Source organism: Neodiprion pinetum, chromosome 3 (assembly GCF_021155775.2).
Source record: "Neodiprion pinetum isolate iyNeoPine1 chromosome 3, iyNeoPine1.2, whole genome shotgun sequence".
Lineage (NCBI taxonomy): Eukaryota > Metazoa > Arthropoda > Insecta > Hymenoptera > Diprionidae > Neodiprion > Neodiprion pinetum.
Genome location: NC_060234.1, coordinates 23,283,646 through 23,311,282, shown reverse-complemented (window position 1 = coordinate 23,311,282; position 27,637 = coordinate 23,283,646). Strand labels below are relative to the sequence as shown.

The window sequence follows — 27,637 nt, the reverse complement described above, 5'->3', positions numbered from 1 at the left end:
CTAAATGAAAAAAAAAATTGCACCAAGGTACAATAACCGGCAAACTCGGACACATTGAATCACTACTCGTTGAAGTACAACTCACAACAGACCACCACTTGCATATTACATTAAATATTTCATTTCAAAATTTGTCGACACCTTGTTCTAAGGCGAGGTGGTCATGATATAGTATATTGTGCTACAAGTGCGAAAAGTGGGTGATTGAGGTATGAGCCGCAAATTAAGCGAGGGCTGCTATCGCATGAGTATTAGTATGATCGCTAAGGACAGATGCCGAGTCCATGGCAACCAGCAGCCCTCTTCTGAAACATCACATACCACCAGATTGGCCAATTTCAAGTAGCTATAATTCGCAAACAGCAAATTTCCTAAATATATATATATAAATCTATTTTTATACTGTTTTTTTCTGAATTTATTTTTCGTCCTTCTCCCGCAATCCTAATTTCTTCTGGTGCCATCAGAGTCGCTTGGGTCATATTACGAAAATTATTTATTTATCAGTACTCGGTTCCATTTAAAACCCGATATTATGTTAACTTTTGATAAAGCAAGACCATTCGCGTTAATTTTATACATGTTATTTTTGAACAATTAAAACTGAAATTTTCCTAGACTTCTGACAACGACAGAAATTTGAAGTATCGACGTCAGTTTCGTTCGCCACTTCTAATTTTGTAGAATTATGCCAGTAGCTGCTCGTAAATTCTTACGTAAGGCCGTTAATATAAATACCGTTATCTACGATCCCTTCTGGTTTATTCTACAACCAGAAGTATCATTTCTAAACAACAAAGAACGATCCATCCTTTCCACAAATTCTCCAGCTAAAGTAAAACGATGGAAATCAGGTGCTTTTCGCCACGCATTGGTTCTGTGAAGAATCGGAATCAGGGAATAGCTGGCACGAGCAGGTGCAGCATGCCGTTCAGTCAAGGGCTTCTTGTCTTCTTGCTGGTCTCGCCTCTGCCAGTCCAGTAGACGATCAGGCATCGTGAGCCATTCCACCTGCCGATCACGTGATACTCACCTTACCTCATACTCGATTTGGTTTCCAAAGTAGGTACCGACATCGTTGAGTACAAGGTACAGGACTGCACGTTAAAAACGGGTGAGCCACATCCTCTGGATCTATAGTCACGGTTTAAAAACCGTTCAAAAAATTTCCAAGAATGTTATTTCTGCCAATTATGGTGAACCCGAGTGAAAAAAACATCCCTACTATGTGACAGAAATGAATCCGGGAAAATCCCAATATCACAAGCGAAGATATGAATGATTGAGGAAAAAATGTTTTTTAATTGAAAGGTTTAATATGATGTTTCAATAAAAAAAAATCTTACGCTGTAGTATAGTTATAGTATTGACAAACATGTGTTGTACCGTAATTACACAAATATACTTTTATCCGCTCCAGACACGACTATTTGTAAAAAAAATCTGGAAATCTCGATTAGTAAAGAAGATAAGCCCAGTAACATCAAAATCAGATTAAAGACACCAGAATTCAATTTTCTTGAACGTTCGAATTCAAAACTTTTTTCGAATTCTTCTGATCTTAGTTTGGGTTATTCGCATTTCCTGGCAATCACTTCTATTAAGTAAATAGAAACGCTGTCTTATTCTTTTTTAAACGGTCATTTTTCTTCTATCTTTTCACTCCGTCGGTGCGGCCAATTTATTCTCAATAACCTGGAACCGACTAGTATGGCCACACTTGAATTTCTGCATGCTGCTGTAACCGCAAGATTTAAAAAGGTAACATAAATGCACAGCGGCTCCGATTTCAGCAAAACCATCAGCGTGCATTCCTGCATATACTTATTTCCTTGAGTGGAAATTTCTACGTTATCTACTACTTATCTCTTACAATTAGTCACTGGCACGATTGAATACTGCAGAGTTACGATATTATTCATGTGTGCCGCATTTTTCCATCGCCCTTCGCTTGTTATGCTCACCCGGTGTTGGATCGTGGAGGTTATTTTATACAACACAAAAGACTCCTGTACCTGATATGTTCGCTCCTTCTGATCAACCCTGATAACAATTGGCTCGTAAAAGAAAGGGTGTAACTCCATGTCCCGGAATATATCGACCGTATAAGTAAAAGAATGCGTGTGTTTCGATTGCCTTAACGTGATCCTATCCGCCCCAACCTACAGATCCCATAAACCCCCTCAGAACGACGAAGACACATATTAAATTGGGCAGTAAAAACATTGTGTCCGGAAGTGAGAGAGTAATTTTATTGAAATGTAAGAAAGAAAAAATAAATGATTTAAAAGAAAGAGAATTAAATTGTATGAAAAAGGAATTGATAGTCAAGAACACGCATCTACGAAGATCAAAATTTATAAGTAGCATAGAGAGAGGATTGCAAAGGAATGAAGTATATGCCTAGGCCATATGTAAAGGTTTATACGAAAAATAATGCAGGTCCTCTAAACTCTATGAGATTTGAGACATAATAATACAAACGTGAAAAATTAAATACGTAATCTGGATCCAAGATTTCAACTACCGATGACTAACGAGGTTATTACAGTGAGTTATCTGGTGAAACGATACACTGATGAATTAGATTTGTTAAGAATGGTTCTTTGTTATTCGTCGCTTCGTAGCACCGCTGTTTTAAAGGCTTGACTTTATCTTTGTATTCTACTTTATTCTTATCTGCACTCACGCAGCATTTGCAAACTCATCGTAAAATCAAATACTGACTGAATACCGAATCAGTGATCGACAAAATTGCAATTAGTCTTTTGAAAAATTACAAATCAGGAATATAATTTTTAATCGAGACAGCAATAAAATATAAATTATCAGGTTTATAATTCGTAATTGAAACGAAATGCAGCATCGATTGCATTTTTATTTTATCGTTAAAATAAATGTAATATAATTTGTGAAATTTTATTTTACTCTTGTCGTTACGTAATTTGTATTTCATTGTTCTCTTATTACAAAATACAGATGTTGGATAGTTTTTATTTTAGTAACTTACTAATTATAGGATACCATTCTTTTTTATTCTTACCGACATACGTTAATTTAATGGGAAAAACTTCAAGACAAAGCGGGAAGAAATTACTCGTTGAATACACAATAGTTTGTAAATATTTGGAAACGATCATGTCAGCGACGAAACTTGTCTTGAATTTGAAAATGTTGTACATTTCCATATGGATAAAAAATTCTATGACAATGCTCATCACAAAGAACGGCAGACTTTGTTCGACGAATTTAAATAAAATTTTCATTAGGTATTCGAACCTGTCTTTGCCTCAACCCTTTATTCACCCGTCCAGTTTCCAACATTATTAGTTATTTGTCTGCTGCCTAATTGTTGGTAGTTCCTACTGATTCCGCTTACCAAGTTCAATATTTTGAATGGAAATTGCTCTTCCGCTACCGATACGAGTGAGCATCTCACACAGTTTCACTTGAATTCCCGAGATTTAATCATTCATTTACATTTTACGCACCGGAATTTCTACTCCGGATTTCACTGTACTGTAAAAATGCAATCTGCCTAGAGAAAATATATTACGAAACAAAAACTTTTCTATCATTATATCGACTGATACTTTTTGATAATAATTTTCTGCTGACATTTTAAGACTGATTTATGAAAAATGTGCATATGTTTACATTATACTCGAGGTATTTGAATAAAACAAACGCATACGTACGTACTACGTAAATTAACGCATATTGATTACCGCTTTAGCAAATACATTCGAAACCTTCCACGTAATAAGTTGCTATTTAATGGATGACGGTTAATGATGCTCTATTTTCTGGGGACTAAAACTGGTGTACACTTGTTGACAATCAACGTGAGACGGTTAATGTTTTGGACAGTCGGTTACGTTGGCAATGGAAAAACAGCCCGTTAAACGTAACATAACCCATTCGAATTTCGTATCGTTGAATCTATTCTGATTTTCCATTGCCAACGTAATCGACTTGTCCAAGGAATTAGTCGTCTCTGAATCACACACTGAGAAAATTTTCATTTGTTACAGTAACTAGAAAAATTGAGTAAAGCGGGTATCGTTAAAAAAAACCGTTGGAACATTGTTGGAATTGCGAAAAACGAGGTACGCTTAACCATTTTGCGCTATCGTCGATCCTTTTTTGGTAATTGCAACGCAAAATCAGTTTCTGAGGTTTACTCTACTTTTTTAGTCACACAAGGCTCTAACGTAAATTTATTGCAGCACAAGCGTTAAATTTTCGCAAAAGTAACAAGAAAATATAGTAAGAGTGATCGTAATGAGAAAGAAAAGTAACGGATACTAGACTTTCCGGTAACGGCTAGAAAACTAATTTTCATTTTCTACCTAGAACAATATCTTTCGATTGCGGTAAAAAATAATAATAGTCTAGGACCAACCGGTAACCGGAACTACAAATTTCTCTCACAAGTACAGTTGTCAAGTGTACCCGGAACAATGTCTCATGGCTTTAGTATTCAAATTGCAAACTCGCGAAGCTTTTTCTGACCTGAGATACATACCCACGTGTATCGCAGGCGAGAGTTTAAAGCGCGCATTAGGTTCTAGTGAATTGGAAAGCCGATGGCGACGCTTGTCCCATAGAGGTAGCTTGTATCCACTGTCGTCGAGAATGACGAGGGTCGACAGCAGGGATGGTACCGGACCTTTGACGATTTTCTCGACGGCTAGACAACAGGGGTAGGTACATCAGCGTCGAGATGGCAGGAAACAGGAGGTGTTATTAAGGAATGCCGCCTCATAAATAACTTCCGATCGTTCAAGCCACGAACATTTCATCCCGGTGCATCCGTGCTGAACGTTGAATGCTGGAAGCGGATGATTCCTTTTCCAATTACCGTTCAAGGAGGCTATCACCTTTTTACGCGCTAGTTTTTAGATCACTTGGAATAGCTGCTGTTGCTGCAGCAAGGCTCGCTGATAATCAATAAATATTTCACTGAAAGATACTAGTTTTGTTCCGTTTTTTAACGTTTTGGAATTCAAAAAATTCATACAGCACGTTACGTTGCAGCAAGTTCGCTGCAAAAAACTTTTGCAAGATTTTTAATGTTATAGTTAATCTACAGCGATGTTGTGACAACGTTGTCACGTCTTCGTCCGTGAGGAGATTCTGGCTAGATTGCTACGGGGTAATATTGCAACCATACAAATGGGTGAATAGTTTGATACTCACAATCAGTAAGAGTAACAAGATCGGACGCAATTGGGAGCGATGCAAAATGCTAATACAGCAACATCCTTTTTGTGAATCGGAATGAACAAATTTTACTCAAGCAAAATTCGCTTCGACTATAATTAAATATCCGAAATATCAAGTCTTAACACCCAATATCCTCACGATGTGATAATTGCACTATATGATTGGATTTGTCGCACGAACCGTGATAATGAATTGATGGGCAAAATGTTACAAGAGCCTAATTTGTTTAACGATTCAACACGCGTAAAAATAAATTCAACGAAAAATTATGCTAATGGAATATCGTCTACGTACCGACGTATAATGTAGAAATTGCAAAAAAAAATGTATCCTGTAAGTAACAAAAAAATGACTACCGCGACGTTGCAATTTTGCAACAATATCGTCGAATCTTATTTCGCAGTCGGAGATAACCGGAACATTCCATCAATATTGCGAATATGATGCAAGATTGCAAGCTCCGTTCGATATTGCGGCAATATAAAATACTGTAAGGGAACAGAATACGATATCAGGAGAGCTGTGGAATTACTTTAAGAGCTGTTAAATTTTTATGAGAGAAGGTTTAGCGCAAGAAGCTTTCGAACGAACGTCAATTTTTAACGTTATTTGACACAATGCTTCGAAATTCACTAAGTACAATCGATCCAAACATGCGAGTAAAGAGTCGTTTATGAAACTTTACCGATAAGTCGTTAAAATTTCGTGTCAAAAGAAAAACTTTACTTTCTCCGACGTGTCCCTTCAGACAAGGTTGCGAGTATACCAGAAATTCGTTCAAATATCTGGCATCATTCGAATTCTGGGGCATTCAAGACGGAAAAAATATTACTATTGGCATAAATTTTCTCTATGATTAATGGCACTGTCGATCTAGTAACCCAGATCTAGTATACAGTAACTTCAACAAAAACCTGCACGCATATTTGCATACCAAACGTCGTTCAGTTTTTCAATCTCTTAATTGTCAATATTCATATACCTTTAATTTTTTTAGTTCTCAACTCTGAAATCTAGTACTTTTTTGAGTGTAATCAAAATTTGAATCCAATTTATGCTCTCCGTAATAGTACATACGGTGTTACTAAGGTTTCAAATTTTTCACATTCCAATTAACCAGCATGCGTTCTAATCCACCACAGCAAGATTTTCTCTACTAAACTTCACCAAAGTTCACCCATCCTTGAGGGATGCAGTGGTAATTTGAAACCCACAATCGCTGAAGATAGCAAAAATTTTCTTTCCGCGAACCGAGCATTCGGAACTCTGATATCGAACATTATGCAAGTAGCGTAATAAACTACCTCCAAATATAACTTTTCAATCTTTACTGAGCACGGCAAGTCTAAAAGGATTTCGCAAAGGTACAGACGTAAAATAAACGGCGCAGGTAGCTTGCAGAGAGGTAATTGCAGCAGCGAAGAGACACGCGTAACTTTCCTTGAAAGCAAAGGAAGGCGTCGGTGTTAAGGGGAACGTGCAATGTAATAAAAATCTCGAGGTTCAAGCGCGCTGCACAAATATTTAGTTCCCAAGGCGAAATAACAAGAAGTTACATCGTCGCATCCCGGCTTCTAGGTACATGTCCGTGTTAATTGCCAACACCTGGTTTCGCCTAGAGTAGCTTGCACGTTTCGCGTATTTCATCCCCCTAACGAAGATGGAACTATCAAAAAAGGTCATCCTGGTAGTCGGCAGAGCCACTGCAATATGTTCGCAGCCATTTTCTCGGAAACATCCAAAGGGGGAATAATACTGTTTGACTGAACCTCAACGTGTTCTGCTGTAATTGAGAAAAAAACTAGAATTTTCGATGGAATATTAGGCTTAGTGCAGATGTTATTTAAATCAATACGCATTCCAACGTCAAAGAAGCTGAATAACGATTGCTTAATTAATTACTCAGTCGTGGATTCTGATACAGATAATTTTTTCCCTAGTCGATTACATTGGTAATGGAGAATTTCAGCGATCCGGTCGATCCGAAAATAGCTAATCAGCTAATTCTAACCGGCCAGACTTAAAATTGGAGAAAATTGAAAAGTAAATGAATCTTTCACGTTTTCGTTACGAACTTTTAACCAAAATACCACGTAAATAGATGTTTGCAACTTACAATCAGACCCGTTTTTGAGCGAACCTAACTTCAATATTACTGAATAACGTACTAACTACAATTGGGAAATAATACGCATTAAGTTATTCGAAAATATTCTGAGCTTCGTAAATTTCTTTGAAAAGTCAATCCAAACAAGTATCGCGATTTGACGGATGTTCATTTTTATTCTCAGTTTAGCTGATTACACTGGTCTGCAACAAAATCCTCCTTCAAAAAACTATGTCATAAATATGAAGATTTTGATGCTTCGAATCTGTTCCCGATTGCCGATTTTTTCTATCACGTCTCAATTTTTCGATATGAATTTTTTTCCGAAATATCATAAATTTAGGTTTTTGTTTCATTCGTTTTATGCGTTAACATTATAAACAACGTATATACGTACGAAACAGGTTTTAGCCAGTCGTAAGAGAAAGGAGGAAAATGGTCAGCAGCAATGCTTGCTGATTTTTGTTGGTCGATTCGCCGAGAAACTTCAATGGAAACGATGGAAAGAAAAAAAACCACAAAATAACTTGAATTATATTACCATAATAAGATGAATATACTGATATTTTTATAACTTGTCGCTGTAAAATTAGTATTTTTCGTTGTGAAACTTAGACCGTAGTCTTTTAGTCTTTTTTCACTTTTTTGTAATTGTTGTTACTTTGATCACATCGCTTTATAATCAAATGAACATTGTATTTAAAATCTATGTGCTGTATTTATTTGCATGTTAAATTCCGTGTTTAGAGCACCAAATACGATGTTAACATGCGTGAAAACAATGAGGACAAAAAAAATAATTTTTCTTTGCAGACCAGTCTTATTATTGACTGATCAATTTTTTTAGATCACCTCTGACAACTGAATAACAATAATTTTGTAAAGTGAATGTAATGAAGTTTATTTCAGTTCCAAGTTCAAATCCAAAAGGTGAAAAATGCATTTGCTTGCCGATTTTCTAGGCTTTTAGATCCAGCCGACCAAAATTAGCCAACCATCAACTCAATCAACTACGCCAGTTAACCAGCAAACTTTTTTGACCGGCTAATCGTTTTAGCCAGCTAACTTTGAAGAAATTAGTCAGATTAACGGTCCTGGCCGGCCAAGCCGGCTAAATCTCACAGCACTATTATTTATCATCGAGATCAATCGTACAAATGCGCTTTGAGCATTGAAAGAATATAGTTCCTTCAACAGCGGAGCGAAAATGCTCGTTTTCACGAAGGGTACAGGTTAGATTATGTGATCAGCTAGCGATATTTCAAAGAAGCAATTTTCCAGGGATGTTTGCAAAGCACGCTGTGTGCACCAGGTCCTTTGAGACCCGCAACCATGTTCCGCGAGGCATCGTGAGCTACGATTATAATCAATGCGCGAAAAGATATTCCGCTCTCGCAGAGCCGAGCTCAATTAACTTTAAACGAAGCGTGAGCAAATATAATGGCTGTAATGTTCGTACAATAGTTCCTGCAGCTTTTGAATAGTTCAAAAATCCAACGGTAGAGATTTATTGGCGAGAAAAATTAGCCCGTTACAAAGTTTCAAGTCCCGGAACGGTGCTCAATTCGCTGGTTGTGTGCCGTAATTTCATGAAATGTAACGTCCCTGAGGTGGATAAAAAACAGCTGGGTTCCCCCTGAGATATATCGGCGTCGTTATGCTCAATTATCGCAAATCATTGCCTCGGCACTATTCGGAAGTAGCTTTCCTTGGTAATATTATGCTAGAATTCAGCACGTTAACCCTCACCGAAGAAAATGCCGCGGAGCTTTCAGGGATAATAACGATTATTTGAATTTGCATACTCGTCTTGGATGATTTTTTTTTCAGGATAGAATTTTTTAATGTCCCGGTCTCACGCATTTATCTGCTAGGGCAAAATTTGTATACGAAATATTCCAACACAAACATTCACAAATTCTCTTTTCCCTTAATTGTAGATTTTGGCTTTGATCGGTTCAGTACTTTTATAATTATTTAAATACTTGACAAAATTTCAAAGAATCAAATAAAAATAAGGATATCTTGAAAATGGATGAATGGATTTGAATGAAAATTGGCTAATCACGCATCTGAGGTCAGATTTGTAAAATTTAAATTATTCAATAAGCTGAAGAGAAACTAAAAACATTTGAATTTTTATGAAAATCGGTACTCGTTGGGTGGTTGGGTGGCTGATCACGACTCTGAAGTCAAATTGCAAAATCGAAAATGACAATCCAATGTGGTGTAAAATTCCGATTCACGAAAAACATCCATCTTCGATTAATTCAATTACGATATTTAGTTGCATTGAAAATACGTTTTATCGACATAACAGGTACAGTCGAATAAGTGGCAGTTGATTTAAACAATCCTTTGCCTGAGTTATACAATTAAAAATGTTTGTATTTATTTTACTTTTTATCTCTTCGGAATTCGACGAGAAATTTTGAAAAAAAAAAAAATGTTTCCAAAATTGTTAAAAATTTTTGATAAACCGCCGATCAAATACACGCCGACACTTTTCAGAGGTTCACCAACGGCCGTACGGACCACCCTTATAATATAAATATAATCAAATTTCAACGCTGGCTGATGCGATGGGGGACAACCATCCCTCCAGGAGGTCAGATCTAATTTTGGTCGACCAGAGTCAGGGTCGTTTGGGGTGCCGGGGGTGCAACGTGACACGGCGTGTCATATCGATATTGTAAATAATTGATGAGTTGATTGCAGCCCGTCGAGCGTCGGTCACAGTTAGACCGGCAGGGCGTGAGGGGGAAGAAAAAATATTTCCCGAAGCCGAACAGGAATGTGAAATTTAGCTCACGGTGAGGGCGTAATTTCAACGTTCGCTGGCTGTATTTTTACTTCTTTTTTTTTCCGCACATGGTTCTGCAATTTTAGTCTTCGATACAGAGAAGAAGGCAAAGCCTGCATCAAGACTATCAAGGATCTCGGATGGCTGCCGATGACGTTGATTAAAAAGTATCGGGAGTTGAAAATTGCCGTATTTGGTGAAAAAGAAATGGACGATGATTTTTTCATACGATTGATCGCCTTTCCGTTTCCGCGTTTCTTTTTCTTCTCCTTAGACTTTTTACCTTGTCGACAAGAAATAAAAGTCGGCCAATTACGACCGAGCAAACAAATTGGCCGAGTTCAAGCACGTGCTGTGAAATAATCCATTATTTGAAACGATTCTCGCGAGTCTCTGTGTTGCCACGACGTTATGAAGCTCAAAACGAATTCAGGGATTCTAGGGAGATGTGTACCGAAAATATTTTTTCAGAATTATAGAAAAATAATGAACAAATTATACATTCACTTTCTAATAAGGTTGAAATGAAATTCGAATTACATTTGTAATTAGTCGTTATTCTCGGTTCAATTACAACTTTTGCGAATAATTGATATTACTATTATTATTCCTGTCAATTGTAATTTTCAAATCCAATCAATATTTTTGATGCAATAAATTACTGCATTAGGTATAAAGTTTCTTACAAGTGAGTATCTACAGCAAAATGCGAATGTGTACGGAAGTAAGTATTAATTATTTACACGTATACTGACATATTTTGTGTTCCATTTTGTTTTAATTACAGAGTAAACTTTCAATTTATACTACTTTTTCATAGGCCGTGATTATGATATGAAACGTTTAATCTTGAATATAGTGAAAGTCCTTGTTTATTCTACTTTTGTGTATTCAACCGAATACAAATTGTATATTTGTGTTTTTCAACCTCTAAAAGTTGACGCAGATGCGACCCTTTACCGATGACTCGACCGAGAAGAAGAAATTGTTTATCGATTAAAGTCTACCTTGAGTTTTTTTATTCGACATTTCATTCCTGTTGTATTCAATTCATTTCACCGTTTTGATTTGATGTCTTTCCTTCACCGTTCAACTCTTCGTAAAGAAATGAATGTTCATCATGCTTGAGTAATTTTAATTTCCTAACAGTCACAGTACGCTTGCTTCACAGTATCAGCACGGACGAATGAATAGTGCTCCATTTTCAAACGATTTGTTTGATCTTTATCACTGGCAAACGGCAACATCGTTGAATTTACGTCGCATCTGGGGAAGAAAAACCCTATTTCAGATGATGAGAGATCCGTTAACCACTGGAGGCTGCCATTTTGTTCGTTAAAAATAAAGCCTATGATCATTGGCAACGGCACGAGAATAGAATGCTTTATTATCGAATTGTAGCCCAATAAAACCCGTAAATATATCCTGAACTAAAACAGATTTATTGCAGCTCAATATTCCAATTTAGATTCAAAATTAGTATATTGAAATAAGTAGTGCTACTCGTTGAAATTTGCACAGCCAAGATTAATTTTACGGGGTTCTCGTCAGAGTTTGATCGACAGCGATTGATATTTTCTTTTTCGATAGCGAAATGAATAATACACTTCGTTTCATCACCAGCATTATTTTTACAAATTTGAACGTACCTTTTAATCATATTTTGATGCTTAATCAAACTCAAGGTACATTCAAATTTGTAAAAATAATTCCGGTGATGAAACGAATTGTATTATTCATTCCGCTATCGGAAAAGAAAATATTAATCGTTGTCAATCATATTTTGATGCTTAATCAAACTCTCGCTAAACTCAAATAGAAAATTAATTCATCCGGTAGAAGAATCGAGGAGTTATTCGCTTAGCGCAAAAATTGAACAGGCTAGAAATTTGTGTAAAAAAAAATATAACGCAAGAAATTTGACGATGTCTGTTTCTGAATCAAGAATAGAGTAAGAAAGTAATTAACGATTCTATAAAGATTTTGTGCAGTTTACGGTCATTTAGATGACCCAAAAATATCTAGTCCAATTTTTTTAGCAACTGAAGGACTATAATCATCTAGTGTTTTAAGAGAACGAATGAAGACGATCTTGAACGGCGTAATCGTCTTATTGATAGTTTTCCCTTTTGATTCCAACGTTTTCACAATACACCTATTTTTATAAAAAATATCTATATAACAATGCCTAACGTCCCTGAATATTAGACCCATTCAGCATCACCTACGTATTTAAGGGATTGATATACTCTTTTCATAATATATTCCAATCTTCATCGTTTCATTTCAAATCAATCTTGTATTTTCTTCTGAATATCTTTTATCTTCCAACCGTTTTGGGAAACATTTATCTACGTTTACGCTAACCTTGTAGTTAAATAATATTAACGGCAGTGTAAACCCGAACAGACTTACGTGCACGTGCGTACCAGAAGGACCGTACCAGAAAACAACTGGTATCCTCTCAATATGACATGGCAATGGTCGAAGGATCTTTACAATGCCTTTTACAGTTCCATCTATTTGTTTTGTCAGAACTTAGACGAAACTGTTACGCATCGAGCAACAGTCCGTTAAGACAAACCAGATGCCTATAAATCACCTCACGATATTTTCGGACATGCAGGAACTGGCCTGCACGTGTAGTGCAATAAAACCTTTTATCCTTCAAGTGGTGGTTATTTGGGCATCGATGACCCAAGGCTAGAATAGGGTATCTTTGTATACGTTGTGCAAGTACGGAAATTCTTACCCTCATCGGTGGGAAAGGCTGAAGTTGGCGTAACTAATCCAAGGCGAATAAGAAGGCCCAAAATATCATCTCAACGTACGTAGATCTTCCTTCTTGGTCCTCGTTCTGTTAAAAAATGGATGGAAATAATTAGGAAACACCGTAGAAAACTACACGCTTAATAATGAACTCTAAAAAACGTTTCCCAGTACAGTTCGTACACGTCATCTAACCAGAGCAGACCATAAGAAACCTTTCGATCAGCCCGTTCGAAACTATCGTCTGAACAGAGTAGTTCACAGAATCTCTTTATATCGAGACAAGTTAAGTAACTCTGAAGAAATTTCGTACCTCTCTTCTTAGAGAATATTATCATTTTAATGATACTGGTGCAAGGATCTTGTTTGAAAAATAATTAAGGGCCCCCCACTTCTTTGTCGCCCTATGGCCTCTACGCCTTTAAATTCGGCCCTGCAACTAACATTATCCAATAAAATATTCATTGAGACAGATCTAATTACCTAAGTAATTCAAAAACTAACAGTTCAATCGAATCCAGATGTTGATGAGTTCTCAAATTAAAAGATCAGCGTCAGTAGAGATCAAAATCGTAAGAATCCGTTCATTCGTTCTCGAGATCTATCGTTGGACAAAAAATTGATCACACACCCAGCCATCTGTCTAAAAATCGTTCAAGGTGATCTTCTAACCTTAAATCGTGAAGATCTGGTGAAAACTCAACTTTTCATTTTTGGGATGGTTACAAAGGGGTTACACGGGTTTGGAAATGGAAAAAAAATCCATTTTTATTTATCTAATAGTACAATATGTCAAGAATATTTTTCCAAACTTTCGAGTCAATTGGAGTAAAAGTCTAGGAGAGAGATCCTTTTGAAATTCCTCTCATTAAGCTCGACCATATCTCGTTCTTTTCTCAAAACTATATTTTCGAAATGTTATTCAAATTTTTTACACGTCTTCTAATTAGCATCGTTGTGGATATATCTGCTGCTCCGAGTCCCGCTCAGCGACTTATCGCACCGAGTGATAATTTCTGAATGATCTCTCGCGCCGAGCGCTCCGATCCTCAGCTTGATCGGTTCGATTGCCGGTGGCGCCCTCTGATCGCGATACGGATTTGTCGCGTATTTTCCACGATAAAGTCGACAACAAGTATTGATCAGTGATCGATCGAAGGATTTTCTTTTCTTCGATCGCAATTTATTTTACAAGGCAATGCAAAGCGTGGATTTCACCGAAAATCGCACTTTTCTGCATCCAACTCTGCCAAAAATTCAAATTTCAATTTTTTTAACAATCTTCCATTCAATCACGAGCTACACTTACCTACTAACAGAAAATATTTAATCTTTTGATTTCAGATGAAGCTGTCGGGAGTTATCATGGGCACCGAAAGGATACTTCTTTCCAACGCGGCTGAATTTTCGACATTTTTTGATAAAAATTTCACAAAATATTGTTCGAATGTTGTTCTTTTACATGCTTAATAGATCGAAGAAAGTAATTCTTTCATAAAGTAAAGTAACTCCTGAAGGAAGCGGAACGAAAATTGGAAAGTTGAAAAAAATGTTGAAACGACATGTTTGTACACTGTGTCTGAATTATCTGGAAATAGGTATTCCTCACATGCGAGCCACAAACCTCCCAGCTACTCCGGCTCAATAACGATGCACCGTTGCACACGGGATACCAGGAGAACAGCACAGCTCGGTGCATCAGAACAAGTAGCATCCCGGTGCAACGTCGTTCGCCTGCACTTCCGCCTCCACGTAATAGTTATATTCTTTTCTGCCCGCGAACTAAATTAAGTTCCGTCTGCATTTCCTTCCTCTCAGCACCCCTTCTTTCCGCTTTCTCTCTCTCTCTCTCTCTCTCTACCTCTCTAAAAGCTCTCTCTAAAAGATACCAAAATAGCAAAGAAGAAGAAGAAGAAGAAGAAGAAGAAGAGAGTAGCGTAATTGATGAAAAAAAATGTAAAAAATCCTTACCTTCCTACACTGAGAGAAATTTTTACTTCCGGTTACCGCTCAGTCCTTAACTATCTTCATTTTTTAGCACAAACAAAAAATATAGTTCTCTAGGTAGAAAATGAAAATTAGTTTTCTAGCCGTTACGAGAAAGTCTAGTATCCGTTACTATTCTTTCTCATTACGATCACTGTTACTATATTTTCTTGCAACTGTTGCGAAAATTTAACGCTTGTGCAAGAATAAATTGACGTTAAAGCCTTGTTTAACTAAAAAAGTAGAGTAAACCTCGCAAACTGATTTTGCGTTGGAATTACCAATAAAGGATCAACAACAGCGCAAAATGGTTACGAGTACCTCGTTTTTCGTAATTCCAACAATGTTCAAACAGTTTTTTTAACGATACCCGTTTTATTGAATTTTTCTAGTTACTGTAACAAATGAAATTTTTATCAGTGTACAGTATGAGCTCATTAACCTTTACCAAGAACAGATTAGGATTCTTTCCCAAAATCATCGAGACAGTATAAATTCTAGCTGCAAAGTGTTAGAACTAACGAAGGCAATGGCGCGACGACTGCAGCGACAACTAACTACTATAAGCACTAGAAGTACTTCAATGTTCTTTGGCAAGTGGCCATATCTCTATTCCGCAGGGCGCACATTTTCCTGATAACACGAAGAGTGCACCTCGAGATAACCTTCGACGTCTAAAGGGTGTAGTCTCACATTTCGATGCCTTCTTTTAATAAATTTTTTTTCGTAGTATAATTTATTCAACAATTTCAAAGTTTGTCCATATAACTTTCATCGATCTGAAGAAAAAAAAAAAAGAAATTATCAAAACGTACACTTGTCGCTATTTTCTGAAGCACTATGAAAATTACTTATCAATATTTAATTCATTGTTTAAACAATTCAAGTTGAAAAAAGGCAGAACATTCCAAAAGTTCGGGCCATTAAATATATGTATATATTTTTTTTTTTATCGAATTTACATGATTCTCCTTCAGACGATCGTGAAAAATGTAATTTTTCATAATCTCTGTTTTTTTTTTTTTTTCAGACGCGTGAAAGTTGAGATATCGTGCAAGCCAGATCTTAAAAAGGTAACCAGGAAGATTTACCATCAAAAAGGAACAAACAAATTTTCCGTGTTGCTTTACAACTTTCTCTTTTATGTGTAAAAAATTTTAAATTATAGCAAAAAGTCATTGAGATGTGAGACTACCTCCCTCATTAGGTTTGGAAAATATTCCGACCCGCGTGACGATGAAAGACACCGTACTGATTTACACAGGGTGTTTCCAAGTCAACATCGTAGCATGTCAATTAACTACTTGCACCGCATTCCATCCAATCGATTTCCGTAACAGTTGACTATGCAAAGTGCAAACACATTCACGTCCCGCAGCTAAGATCGTGTAGCGTACTCATTTAATCGTCAAAGTTTTGGCGGCCGCGTAGCGTCGAGTTTAGGATAATTCGATGTGATTAGTACAATAATTGCCAGCCTAACCGCCACGTCTTCATCGTGAGAGCGATCGTTTACTAGCGTAATTATTTAATCGATTTACACGTGACAACGGTCGGTGTAAAGTTTTGCGGCAGCAGCAGAGTGGCGATTACTGGCAAATTTTGAGTGAAGAGAAGAAGAAAGTGTTTTTAAAAAAAAAACGGGCATGTCGATGGATTTGTGTCGACCAATGGCTTAAAGCCAAATATTTGTAAGTAAGGAGGACCGGATACCATAAAGACAAAATAGTTGGCCGATATCAATGCGTTCACTGAAGTAATCACCGGACCTCGAAATACAGCACACGTGTGTTTTAGAAGAGAATATTTACCAGCGGATGTTGCGTCCAGATTCTACTATATGTATATGTAGACAGTTGCAGGATAGAGTAAATAATTGGTTTCTGCTATCTGACAAGTTCAACCCCGAAGTACAAACTACGGAAACAATTTTACGGAAGTCGCGAAAAATGTCAATACGTTACAGGTTTTCAGTTATCTCCCGCACTGCTTTCAAAATTGTCCTCAATATTTTCGTCACAAATACGACAAACTGCCGTCAAAAAGCTGCATGATATTTGCAAACGAAAACTTTATCGGCGATTTCCATAGGAATTATGTAATTTTGTCCTTCGCTCTCCAGGATACGTGAGATGTTTCTTCATAGCAGTGAATTTCAAGACAAAGATCTGTGCAAAGATCACGTGAAAGGAATGCGACTTTCCGTTATCACTGCACGTTTTACGTGTGACGATCAGTTCCGACACATGTAGCTGATGGTTTATAAGATAGTTTATCTTTGAATTCTGCGGAATAATTTAAATTACTTATCCTGAATTAGCCAGTGAAGCGTCCAAAATTTTCAGATTATTCGAAGAGTGAACCCACTTAACGATCAGTATCACGTACAAGGCCTCGCAAGTCTTTATCGAATGTAATCCTGAGTACGGAGAGTTTGATAATATAATTTACGTAAGAAATTGGTCTACACAATGCTTCGAGACCCCCGCTTGTTTCAATTGGCTGCGCAGATTAAAATCGGCAGTAGATACCTGACAGTAAGCAGGAAGTATTGACGGCCTCTGAGTAATTTCCTCGTACATTTCACAGCCACTGCACAAAATGCGAAAATCAAGGGTTCGAAGAGGACAGATGGGTTCAAATCCACGTCTGTACCTCGACTATGGAACCTTATCAAACCCCGATCGTGAGCAGCCCTTATCTGTCTCAATCTTGTCTTTATATTCTCCTGGACCAGTTGCTGCAGTGGGCAACATTCTTTCTATCGCAGTGTTAATCACACCATTTTCGCATTTCTCGTCATAAGTATGCGTCAGTGTAAAATGTACATGAAGCTGTGAGTTAAGTAAGTCGATAAACCTGTAATTATGTATACGGTGTACCTCTAATCATGGCCTCTTGGTAGAACTTTGATTGGAACTCTACGAAGTTATCACATTATAGTCTATATTAGCAATGATCTAGATAACCAAATGTGTCTGTGTAAAGAGTGAAAAGTCTCTTTCACTTTATTAGTTCGATTCTTATTGCCCCTTCGACGAACACTTATCGAGAAGGATTCCTTTGCAACAAAGTTACTGTAATAATTGTTACGTCACTTCGTGAATACATGATGCTATCTGGCATGAGTAGAAGTGTGGCCATAGGGTAAGTTGCTGTTGTAATCTGGTGTGCATATGCCCTATAATCTCATGTGCCCTTTGTTATCTTTTGTAATCCTACATGAACCTTGTAATTTAGGTAATCCATTGCAATCCCTTGTATTCCTCAAATCATCAGTGTAATCCATGTAGACACTTGTGATCTTTTTAAGCCAATTTATGATGGAATGTTGATATTTTTGAATCTTCAAACGCAAATGAAGAAGGAGGAAAAGAGCAATGATGATTAAATTCGATATTGGATGGGCTGAAATTAATCTCTTTGATCAACAGGTATTTTCTCACCAGTCGCTATCGTTGGATTGAAATATCGATGGCTCTCCATCCATGTTGAGTTCCGACAAGCTGTTAGCTGATTCGTAAAACCCCTTGGAAAAGTGGCGAAAGCGAACGAGAACTAAAGGCAGAAAGGCGGAATTGAATTGCCATCAACTGTCTACGGCTTCGGTCTGGTCTTGAACATCGTTGCGCGGAACACAAATATCATAAAAAATGTCCTCATCGAATATTTTTTCGTCGAGAAAAGTTAACTTTTCTGCTGAACTTTGTTAACCCCGAATTAATATTAAAATTTCATCTAGACGCTGCAATATCCAAGTGATGTATTAATACATTAATCTGTGAAATTTACTATCAGTAACAATTATCGATTGTCACTGCATTTGTTTCTTACAAATTTATCAACCTTCTGCCGTTTTGCGATACTCGATAAAAATAACTTATTCATACGTATCTACAACACTGTTACGGTAAGCAGGATATTCGTGTAATAATTTGTTCATAAAAATCACATAGATTCAGTAATTAGCCTGAGATCCTATAACGGTTTGTTTCCAATACGATTCAATAATAATTAGAAATAATTTTTGCAATGTCGAAACGTTCGTCTACGACATTTGGTATTATAAAACCAGTTTTAAATCCATTTCAGGGAATGAAAAATCTCAAGTAAATGAATAACAATAATCATCAAACGGCGTGGAATTTCACGTAAATTTCGACCCATCCAAGAGTTTCAAAGAAGAATTTTTAAAAACTTCGTACATCAAATCGATGCTAATACAATATAATCGGATATTCGACTATCGTTTAGCTTACTAGTCATACGACTAGCGTATCGTAATAAGCACCGATTACCATGCACGACGAGTGTGCGGCGGAAGGAAGCGGTAGTAACGTGTTCCGGAGCCAGTCAATCGGTGCCACATGACATCCGCGCCTCTACGATGCTTGAGGAACCGCATGCGTGGCGTCCTATTATAGATCATAGAGTAAAACCCAGTTTGTTTGGGCCAGCTAGAGGCTAGACAAATTACTGATTACAATTGCAATTTGTAATGAGATAAAAAAAAAAAAATAATAACTGTCAATTACGATTGTAATACGTAGAAAACTTTTTGACATCTAGTTACTAATCATATCTGCAATTTGTGTTAAAATTTTGTTCAATCATAAGATACAATTGTATTTAGTCTCGATTTTTTTCTAGTCACTAATTGTAATTGTTGTTCCTGTCTAACCAACCATAGTGCACATGTGTGTATACACGTATGCAAGTAATACGTTTTTTTAATATGTTCTTCACCTCCGTTCTGAATATCAAGAATAATCGTATTTCGTATCGATAAAACTATTCCACATGCATCCTGTTGTAATAAAAGCATCTTGCCCGAAATCGTTTAAATAGCAAGATTAATTGTGATTTTGGTCGATATCTTTCTTAGTTTTAAAATAGAATTATGACTAGCACCAAATTTTTTTACAATTTAAAATAAATAAAAAAAAAAAAACAAATTTCAAATGTAGATTCGAAATTACGTCTAAGAATAGTTTGCTGCGATGTCTGAATCGTTGGAATAAAGAAATAGCTTGACTTTATCAATTGAAAAATGCAACAAAGGATAAAAGACTTATCATTCGAAAGATTACGTATCTCAGTTTTACAAATTATTGTTAAGTTGACCATAAATTGTAAAACGCAAAAATAGAAAGGTGTTATTATCTCAGCATTGATTTCGGAAAGCACTACGTAGTAGGCATACAGAGACGGATGATGTCATTCTTTCATTACATTCTTGGTTGGTTTCCCCGATAGTCGGCAAAAATTTCCCATATGCGTTATCTTCACATTGCATCACCGGATGGGATTCGTATGGACGGCAACGGAAAATTTGGAGAAGAGAATTTTTGGCTCTCAATCCCTTTTCGAGAGAATATACCAAAAACCGTAAATGAAACCCGTGTGTCACTTAATTAAAAACGTGAAGTTTGTATAATGAATTACAATATAGATAAGATCATTCAACGTTCAGTTGATGGAGTCCATTTTCAACCACTAGGAAAACTTATCTTGGAATCCCGTATATCTGCCTGCGTCAGTAATCTGTGGTAAAACGTTATTAACGTCACTGTTGATTAGAGGAATAAAACCTCCGTAGGATGCGGTCTGAATTGTTAGTTATATTTATAGACTTCAATCGGAGCTGCGCCAACGTAACAGATCGTGTCGGAAAACTTGTTTCCGGAAGTATTACATCGTTCCGGTAACTCTGTTACCCTAGCACGAGCCGAGTATAAAAAAAAATACTGTAAAGATCTACTTATTGTGAACCAATAAGAGAATTTCGAATGTAAGAGGCATCACGGAAAATTTTTCTTATTACCTTCATCGGTACAAGGACTGTTCTTGTTAGCCCGTTTCGTTTTCCATTTGACGTAGATGACAATTTTGGTAAGAACATCTATGAACGCGAATTAAATAATCCAGATTGTAATATTGGCCAACTGAATTACCACGGTTCGTCGATCATAAAAGAAATTGCGTTTAAAATGAATTCTTCGAATTTTAATGTGCAGGGTGTCCCAAACGGTCCGGGACGCAACTGAATAACTTTAATATTTCGAGTCGTGACAAAACATTGGGTGCTGCGGTCTAGGATTTTTTCTTGACTATCTGGTCGAGACTTTGATTTTGATACAACTTTTGGCACTACAAATCTTGACCTCTGGAGGTAATCTCAAGGTCAAACACTCGGCTTAGACCATGGACGAATCACGATGTAGGTTCGTGTAATAGGTTTCTGAGGTCGCTAAAAGCGAATCCGATGTTGGGTTATAAAAATTAAAGATGGCAGATCCGTCATAGCGGTCGAAATTCGAGGTGAGGTCCAACCGCAATGCAGGTTCGTTTAATTTTCAGAATACGTCATAGGATTTGCTTTCACCGACCTCAAAAACCCATCACACGTTCCTACATCGCGGCTGGTCCTTGGTCTAAGCTAGTGCTTACAAGTGGATCCAAATTATTCGGATATCCGAATTGCTCGGACCAAGTATTTATGAAAATTCAAATACGAATCGTTCAAGTATATCCCGGTGATTCGGATATCCGGATGTAAGTAGAATCTGTATAATTGGATATACGGATAATTAATATGTCCAGACCAATTGTTACGGGATTCGCAAGTGAATTGCGTTTACACCACACGTTTAGGAAATTTCAAAAAAAGTAGTGTATTTTTTCAACACAGTTTAGTAAAATTGTGAATAATCCGTGAAATTCATACGGAATGTATGGGAATTCCACTTTGCTGTACGGAAATCGTACTCTCGATCCATTCGGCGTAGTGAATTTATAGTCGATTCGCATACGTTTTCATAAGTATACACATAATAGTAGTTATAACCAACACGTAGCTGTAATATTTGTAATACGTCAATCTTAACACAAACCCCGTACGGGAAACCGAACTATTCCTATTATTTGGATGTTTGAAGTATCCAAAGAAATCAACTGTTCCAACCATTCGAATAGTCCGGATAGTTCGGGTACTCGAGTCCGGATATCCGAATTTGAAGCATTGAACCCGGTAAATCCGGATCGTTCGGATAATCCGGATACCCGAAAGAGAGGCAGTTCTCGATCATACTATTTCCGAGCGAAAAGCATGAGCCCCGTTGTAAAAAGAAATCAGCTTGGCCTTAAAATGACCTTCAAGGTCATTGTCGAGGTCAAATCGAAGGTCACGACTTAAAAAATTCGTTTCAGAAAATTCTACTGCCTTAGTACCCCAACATTTTTTCTGCGACTCGAAGTATTCATGTTCTTCAGCCATGCCGGAACTCTTAGGACATCCTGTCGAACGTGATAAGTAAAGAAGCAATCCTTCTGGAAAGATTGTTAGCGGTTAGGATTAATGCAAAACGCACGTTGCCGAGACGCTTGCGTACGCGGATAAACACTGGTATGGATTTCCCGATATTTCCCCGTGATCCGTAACTTTCGTGAAAATACACTTCTAGACGGCAGAAAAACGACACTTCCGTGACGGGAATAAGATGACGCTTATCAAGCAGGACATGGAGAACCGTATATATATATATATATAGAGTAGAGCATTATTGCAAAGTAGTCTATTCAGTAGTAGACGGTGCTCTGCGAAACATCGAACACGATGAAGCCGACTGTTGCAACGATGATTCTGCTGGGATGTGCTCTTTGCCTCACGAGAGGACAGAGGCGTTCGGGACCGGGAGTCGTTACGCCGTTGGGACTAATCATAGGACGCTACAGTATTTCGAGTGGAAACCGTTCGTACGCAGCTTACGAAGGTGTACCTTACGCCGAGCCGCCGATGGGAGAGTTAAGGTTCAAGGTGAGTCTATTTCCGACGCCGCACTTACGGAACTGTTCCACGGTATCGGCGCACTGCGTGATACGTGATTCTATATTCCAAATTTTCACAATTACTTAGGTCGCAAGACCCGTCTCGCCGTGGCTGGACGCCTTGATCGCGAATCGAGTCAGTTCGACTTGCATGCAATACAGTCTCATGACACAACTGATGGGTCCAAACGGAATGACCCAATCGGAGGATTGTCTGTACCTCAACATCTACACCCCGGTTATGAAATCCACGAACGCAAGCAAGCCGCTACCCGTGATATTCTTCATTCCTGGAGGCGCGTTTAGATCCGGAAGCGGCGGCATGTACGGACCCCAATACTTGCTTGACAGAGACGTCGTGCTGGTCACGATTAATTACAGACTGGGACCACTGGGTAAGTCTTGGCTCGCGTCAAGTTTCTTCGACAACGTTTGAGAAATTCTACAATTTTCAACGTACGTTCAGGATTCCTCAGTACGGAGGACGACACGGTGCCCGGGAACCTCGGACTCAAGGATCAAGTAGTCGCGCTGCGATGGGTCCAGGATTACATCGAGTACTTCGGCGGGGATCGAAAGAGCGTAACGATCGTTGGGCAAAGCGCGGGAGGTGTCAGCGTCCAGTATCACTACCTGACGAACGTCACCAAAGGCTTGTTTCACAGTGCGTATAACTGATTCAACGACTTGACGGAAAAAAAATCCAATCTTTGCCGTCCTCTTTCGGATCGTTTAAAACCATATCACTTCTTCTCTCTTAGGAGGAATTTCGATAAGCGGTACTGCTTTGAACAGCTGGGGTCAGACCAAGGGGTCTCTGGAGAAGGCCAAGAAGTTAGCCACGATATTAAAATGTCCAGATAACGATGTCAAAGTCATGGTGAAATGTCTGAGAACACGAAACGCGAGCGACATCGTCAATGCAACGAGCCAATTTCAGGTAAGTGGAAGACAGCGATCGGCTTGTGACCATTCGAAAAATTCTCGACGCGACTTTTCGCTACGGAATCATACTGTTAGGTCTCGTTATCATACGTCTATGTAACATTAGGGATGGTTGGACAACCCCTTCGTTCCTTTCGGTCCGGTGGTTGAAAAGGGGGTCGCGGATGACGAATTTACTTTCATCGATCGTCCGCCCATCGAATCACTCAAGTCCAAGAGAGTTCAGGATCTACCCTGGATCACGAGCGTCGTTAGCGAAGATGGCCTCTTTCCGGTAGCCCGTAAGTCACGCGTTCGTCTGATTGTAAATTATACGATGTAGCGATATGCTTTCGCCGTTGTTAACAATTCTTGATTTCATATTTTCAGTGCTTACGGCAAACAAAATGCAGCTAAAGGATCTGAATGACAAATGGGAAACGATCGCGCCTTATTTACTGGATTTCAATTACACCGTTCCAACGGCTGACCAAGCCCAGGTCTCTAAGTCGATACGGAAACATTACTTCGGAGACAAAGAGATCAGCAATTTGACATTCCGCAGGATCATAAAAATGCGCAGCGATCGTTTGTACTTCTACCACGCCGCGGAAGCTGCGGAATTACAAGCACGAGTTACAAAAAGCCCCGTCCTGTTTTACTACTTCTCGTACAGAGGAGAGCACAGCGTAACCGAAGCTCTCACCGGCAAACGAACGAACTTTGGTAAGTTTTCATCGAGCAGAATGAAGAGCATTATTATCGTTACGTAAAATCTTGAAATTCTGTCGCGAATCAAGAGCGTCGCTAACAAATTTTTCTTTCACGCGTTCCGAAGGAGTCAGCCACCTCGATGACTTGGGATACGTGCTGTACACGTTTTTCAACGCAACGACAACGCCCAATGACCGAAACATGCAAAAGAGGCTGATCGATTTGTGGATGTCTTTCGCAACTAACGGGTGAGTACGATACGCCTGACGCATTCCGCCGGTTATCGAAACGGCATTGACAGTGTGTTACATTATTCTTCAGCACGCCCAAGGTAGGACAGAATTGGGATAGAGTGGAAAGCGACGCGGAGGCGCTACGTTACCTTCACATCGCAAAGCACGACGATCTTTACATGGCCGGAAACGCAAACTTTGGTGAGAGGAAATTTTGGCACTCTCTCGGGTTTCAGGAGAATCACGATTCGAAGCTATGGATTCCTCAGAACGAGTATTACAATTATCTTCTCAACGGCCAATCGCGAAAGGATGTGATCGATATCGTGTTCAACGACGTATAAGGATTTACTTTTAGCCAAAAATTTTTAATGACGATTAAATATACCTGCTGTTTTCGTCGCGTCGTTTGTGAGAATTTGAAAATAATATTTAAACGAGTATTTATACAGGTATACGTAACGTAGCTAAATTATTTCATGTTTATTGGTGTTTCAAGAAACTTAACGATACAAATGTCTAAATATGGAAAGCAGGGAAGTTTCCTGTGTACTTCAACTGATTAGTACATGAGAAAACGGCTTATAGAACAATAAGTTTTCGTTGCATGAGTAACGTTGCAACAGCAACCTTAACTTTAATTATTTATGTACTGTGGAGTGCAATTTCAAATATCCAAGAAGTTCGCTCGTATGTATTGTATTTATATATTTATCCTATTTATTGACTAAATAATAAACTTTTTTGTCCGAACGGTATCAAATGTTTGATTTCAACCCTCAAACGCGCGTACGAATTCAGAATCCGATTAATATCGCTCGAAGGCTGTTCATCGACCTTACGGTTCTTGCGAACCTATCGATCAAAATAAATAATTGTAAGCAAGTTCGGCCACCAGATTTATAGAAATTCACAAGAATATATGCGAATCAACATGCTTTATAGAATGATGCCGTGAACATGCGTGGTACCATTCTTCCAATTGTAATATTTTCTACAGAGAGAATCGTCAACACGGTCGTACCACAGGGAGCAATAACCTTCCCGAGTTACGACGAGTGAACAACCTTTTTTCCATAGGTTCTTTTGTTAAAGTCTTATCGAACCTCCTCATTTCGCAGTGTACGTATCAATAAATTTGACCGATCCCTTCCAGCCTCTGGGAATACCCTGATGTTTCATTTTCGTAATGGATACATCGTGGAATATTGTCAGTAGTTGTTATTGATTAATGCCGATGTAATAAGGATCATCACCAACGAAATATCATTCGATTGATTCGTTATCTACGTCTGTCTACTCCAGAAATTATTACTGTTGATAAATTTCTCTCATAGTCACTTACTTACTCAGAGTCTGCGTGCGTGATTCAAGGAGATTGAGGACATCCCTGGTCATCTTCATCATTCCACCGAACCTGTAACTGAAAATGTGCATATCAGTATTATTTGTAACGCGAGAAGTTGCTCAAGCTATTGATTATTACAATTATAACACATGTTATGTAACCTCACTGTACAATAAACATTTCATTATCATTCATGTTTTCGTTTCAACGAGAATCAAGTTAGCCTCCTCGGACACCCATTCGGTACCACACGATTGTGTTTTCGTTTCCTGGCCGAATGCAGAATAGGATTTACTCCAGAATCAACAAAGTTTGAAATTTCAATGGCACGACGCCATGGATCAAATTTAAAACCGACCCGTTCAATCGTTCAGTAAATATCGAGAGCACTGGCGGCTGTCTGGTAAAAACGGTCCAGGGAAGAAGAGAAAGTTGTGTTACTCCGACAAATTTGACAATTAATATCTCCGGAATAACTCGGCGCATTGTAATCAGATTTATTAACCGAGACAATGTGAGTCGGATCTCCTGATCCTGTGAGTTTGATCGGAAAATATTCACGGCTTTCGAATGTAGTTACATAGGGGCACCCAAATGATGAGGACGAAGACAAGAGCGGGGACTGATGGCAGCTTGGCAACATCAACAGCGTTCCATGTGTTCCCATAAGTTATCGCTTGCGTGGCACAATGCTTATGGCTCTTATCCTGAGGGAAATAACCCTGGAGCGCGTTTCGCGGAGGGTTTTTGATTCTTTGGAGCCGCTGCATTCGTGCGTTGCAAATATGCAACTATCGCCGCGCCCAAGGACCGAGATTGGTGGCCCACATTTTCAGACTAACAAAGAACACATCTTCCTCGTTTCCATTTCACAGTTTCTACTGAACTAGGACTCCGGGCAAACAACCTGTCTAAAACAATGGCGCTGTACTCGGCTTTGTTTCTCTGGACTACTGGTGGAAACTATCATGGAATTCCGGCACTGCTCAATTGCCGGATAAAAATAAACTGAAGGGAGAAACGATTTTTTTTGAATCCGAATATCCCAGCCGATCAATGTTCATTGTTTGCTTTTTATCTCGGACAATTATACATTCAACCACATTTTTGCCGAACTGTCAAATCTATTCGATAGCTTTTCTTCAACATTGTAGTTTGGTAAAATTCTCACTCGCTCTTAGGATACAATTCTACTACGATTCTGTTAAAAGTCCAATTGTGATTAAGTGAATTGAGAGATTGAGGAAAACCTAATGGTTTTTGGGCATAGAATATGAATGTGGCCGTGAAAGTTTCCTACTCGATTAGTAATTTACTGATTAATTTAGTTTGAACTAAAAAAAAAAAAAAAATACTGCATTTCACACGTTTTTGAGAAGGTTCAAGATACATTTAAATTTCCGTCGCTTATCCTGAAAAATAATGTCTTTGACTGACTTCTCGCGTGAATTCTGGCGTAGAATTAGGGTAAGCTGTCTTACACTCAATGACACGTTGCGTAAAATTGAGTTATTCAAAAGTGTGCAGCCGCCAAAGAAAGTCCTAGAGTGTAAAATATAGCATTTCAATTGTGCGTTTGTGCGAACGTCGATTTGTCAAAAGTTTGGATATGGCGCACTCTACGAATGCTCTACAAGCTTCGAAAATCGAACTTTCCAATGAGGTGTTGAAAGTCTAACTTTTCGTACCATTCGGTG

General features: G+C 38.2%; 1 protein-coding gene and 1 long non-coding RNA gene across 2 annotated transcripts; one reads left to right on the top strand and one right to left on the bottom strand.

Moving 5' to 3' along the window:
* Positions 1–42: 42 nt before the first annotated feature.
* LOC124214797 (uncharacterized) lies at positions 43–26,009 on the bottom strand. The gene is made up of 3 exons (XR_006882203.1): positions 25,942–26,009; positions 12,892–12,996; positions 43–1,134 (listed from the first exon to the last, which is right to left on the bottom strand). It is a non-coding gene; the product is annotated as an uncharacterized lncRNA (long non-coding RNA).
* LOC124214796 (venom carboxylesterase-6-like) lies at positions 22,493–25,307 on the top strand. The gene is made up of 8 exons (XM_046617431.1): positions 22,493–22,710; positions 22,810–23,116; positions 23,188–23,385; positions 23,483–23,661; positions 23,773–23,947; positions 24,036–24,371; positions 24,484–24,607; positions 24,681–25,307. Exons 1-8 carry the CDS (start codon positions 22,510–22,512, stop codon positions 24,934–24,936), a joined length of 1,776 nt encoding a protein of 591 aa, XP_046473387.1. The 5' UTR covers positions 22,493–22,509; the 3' UTR covers positions 24,937–25,307.
* Positions 26,010–27,637: the final 1,628 nt, after the last annotated feature.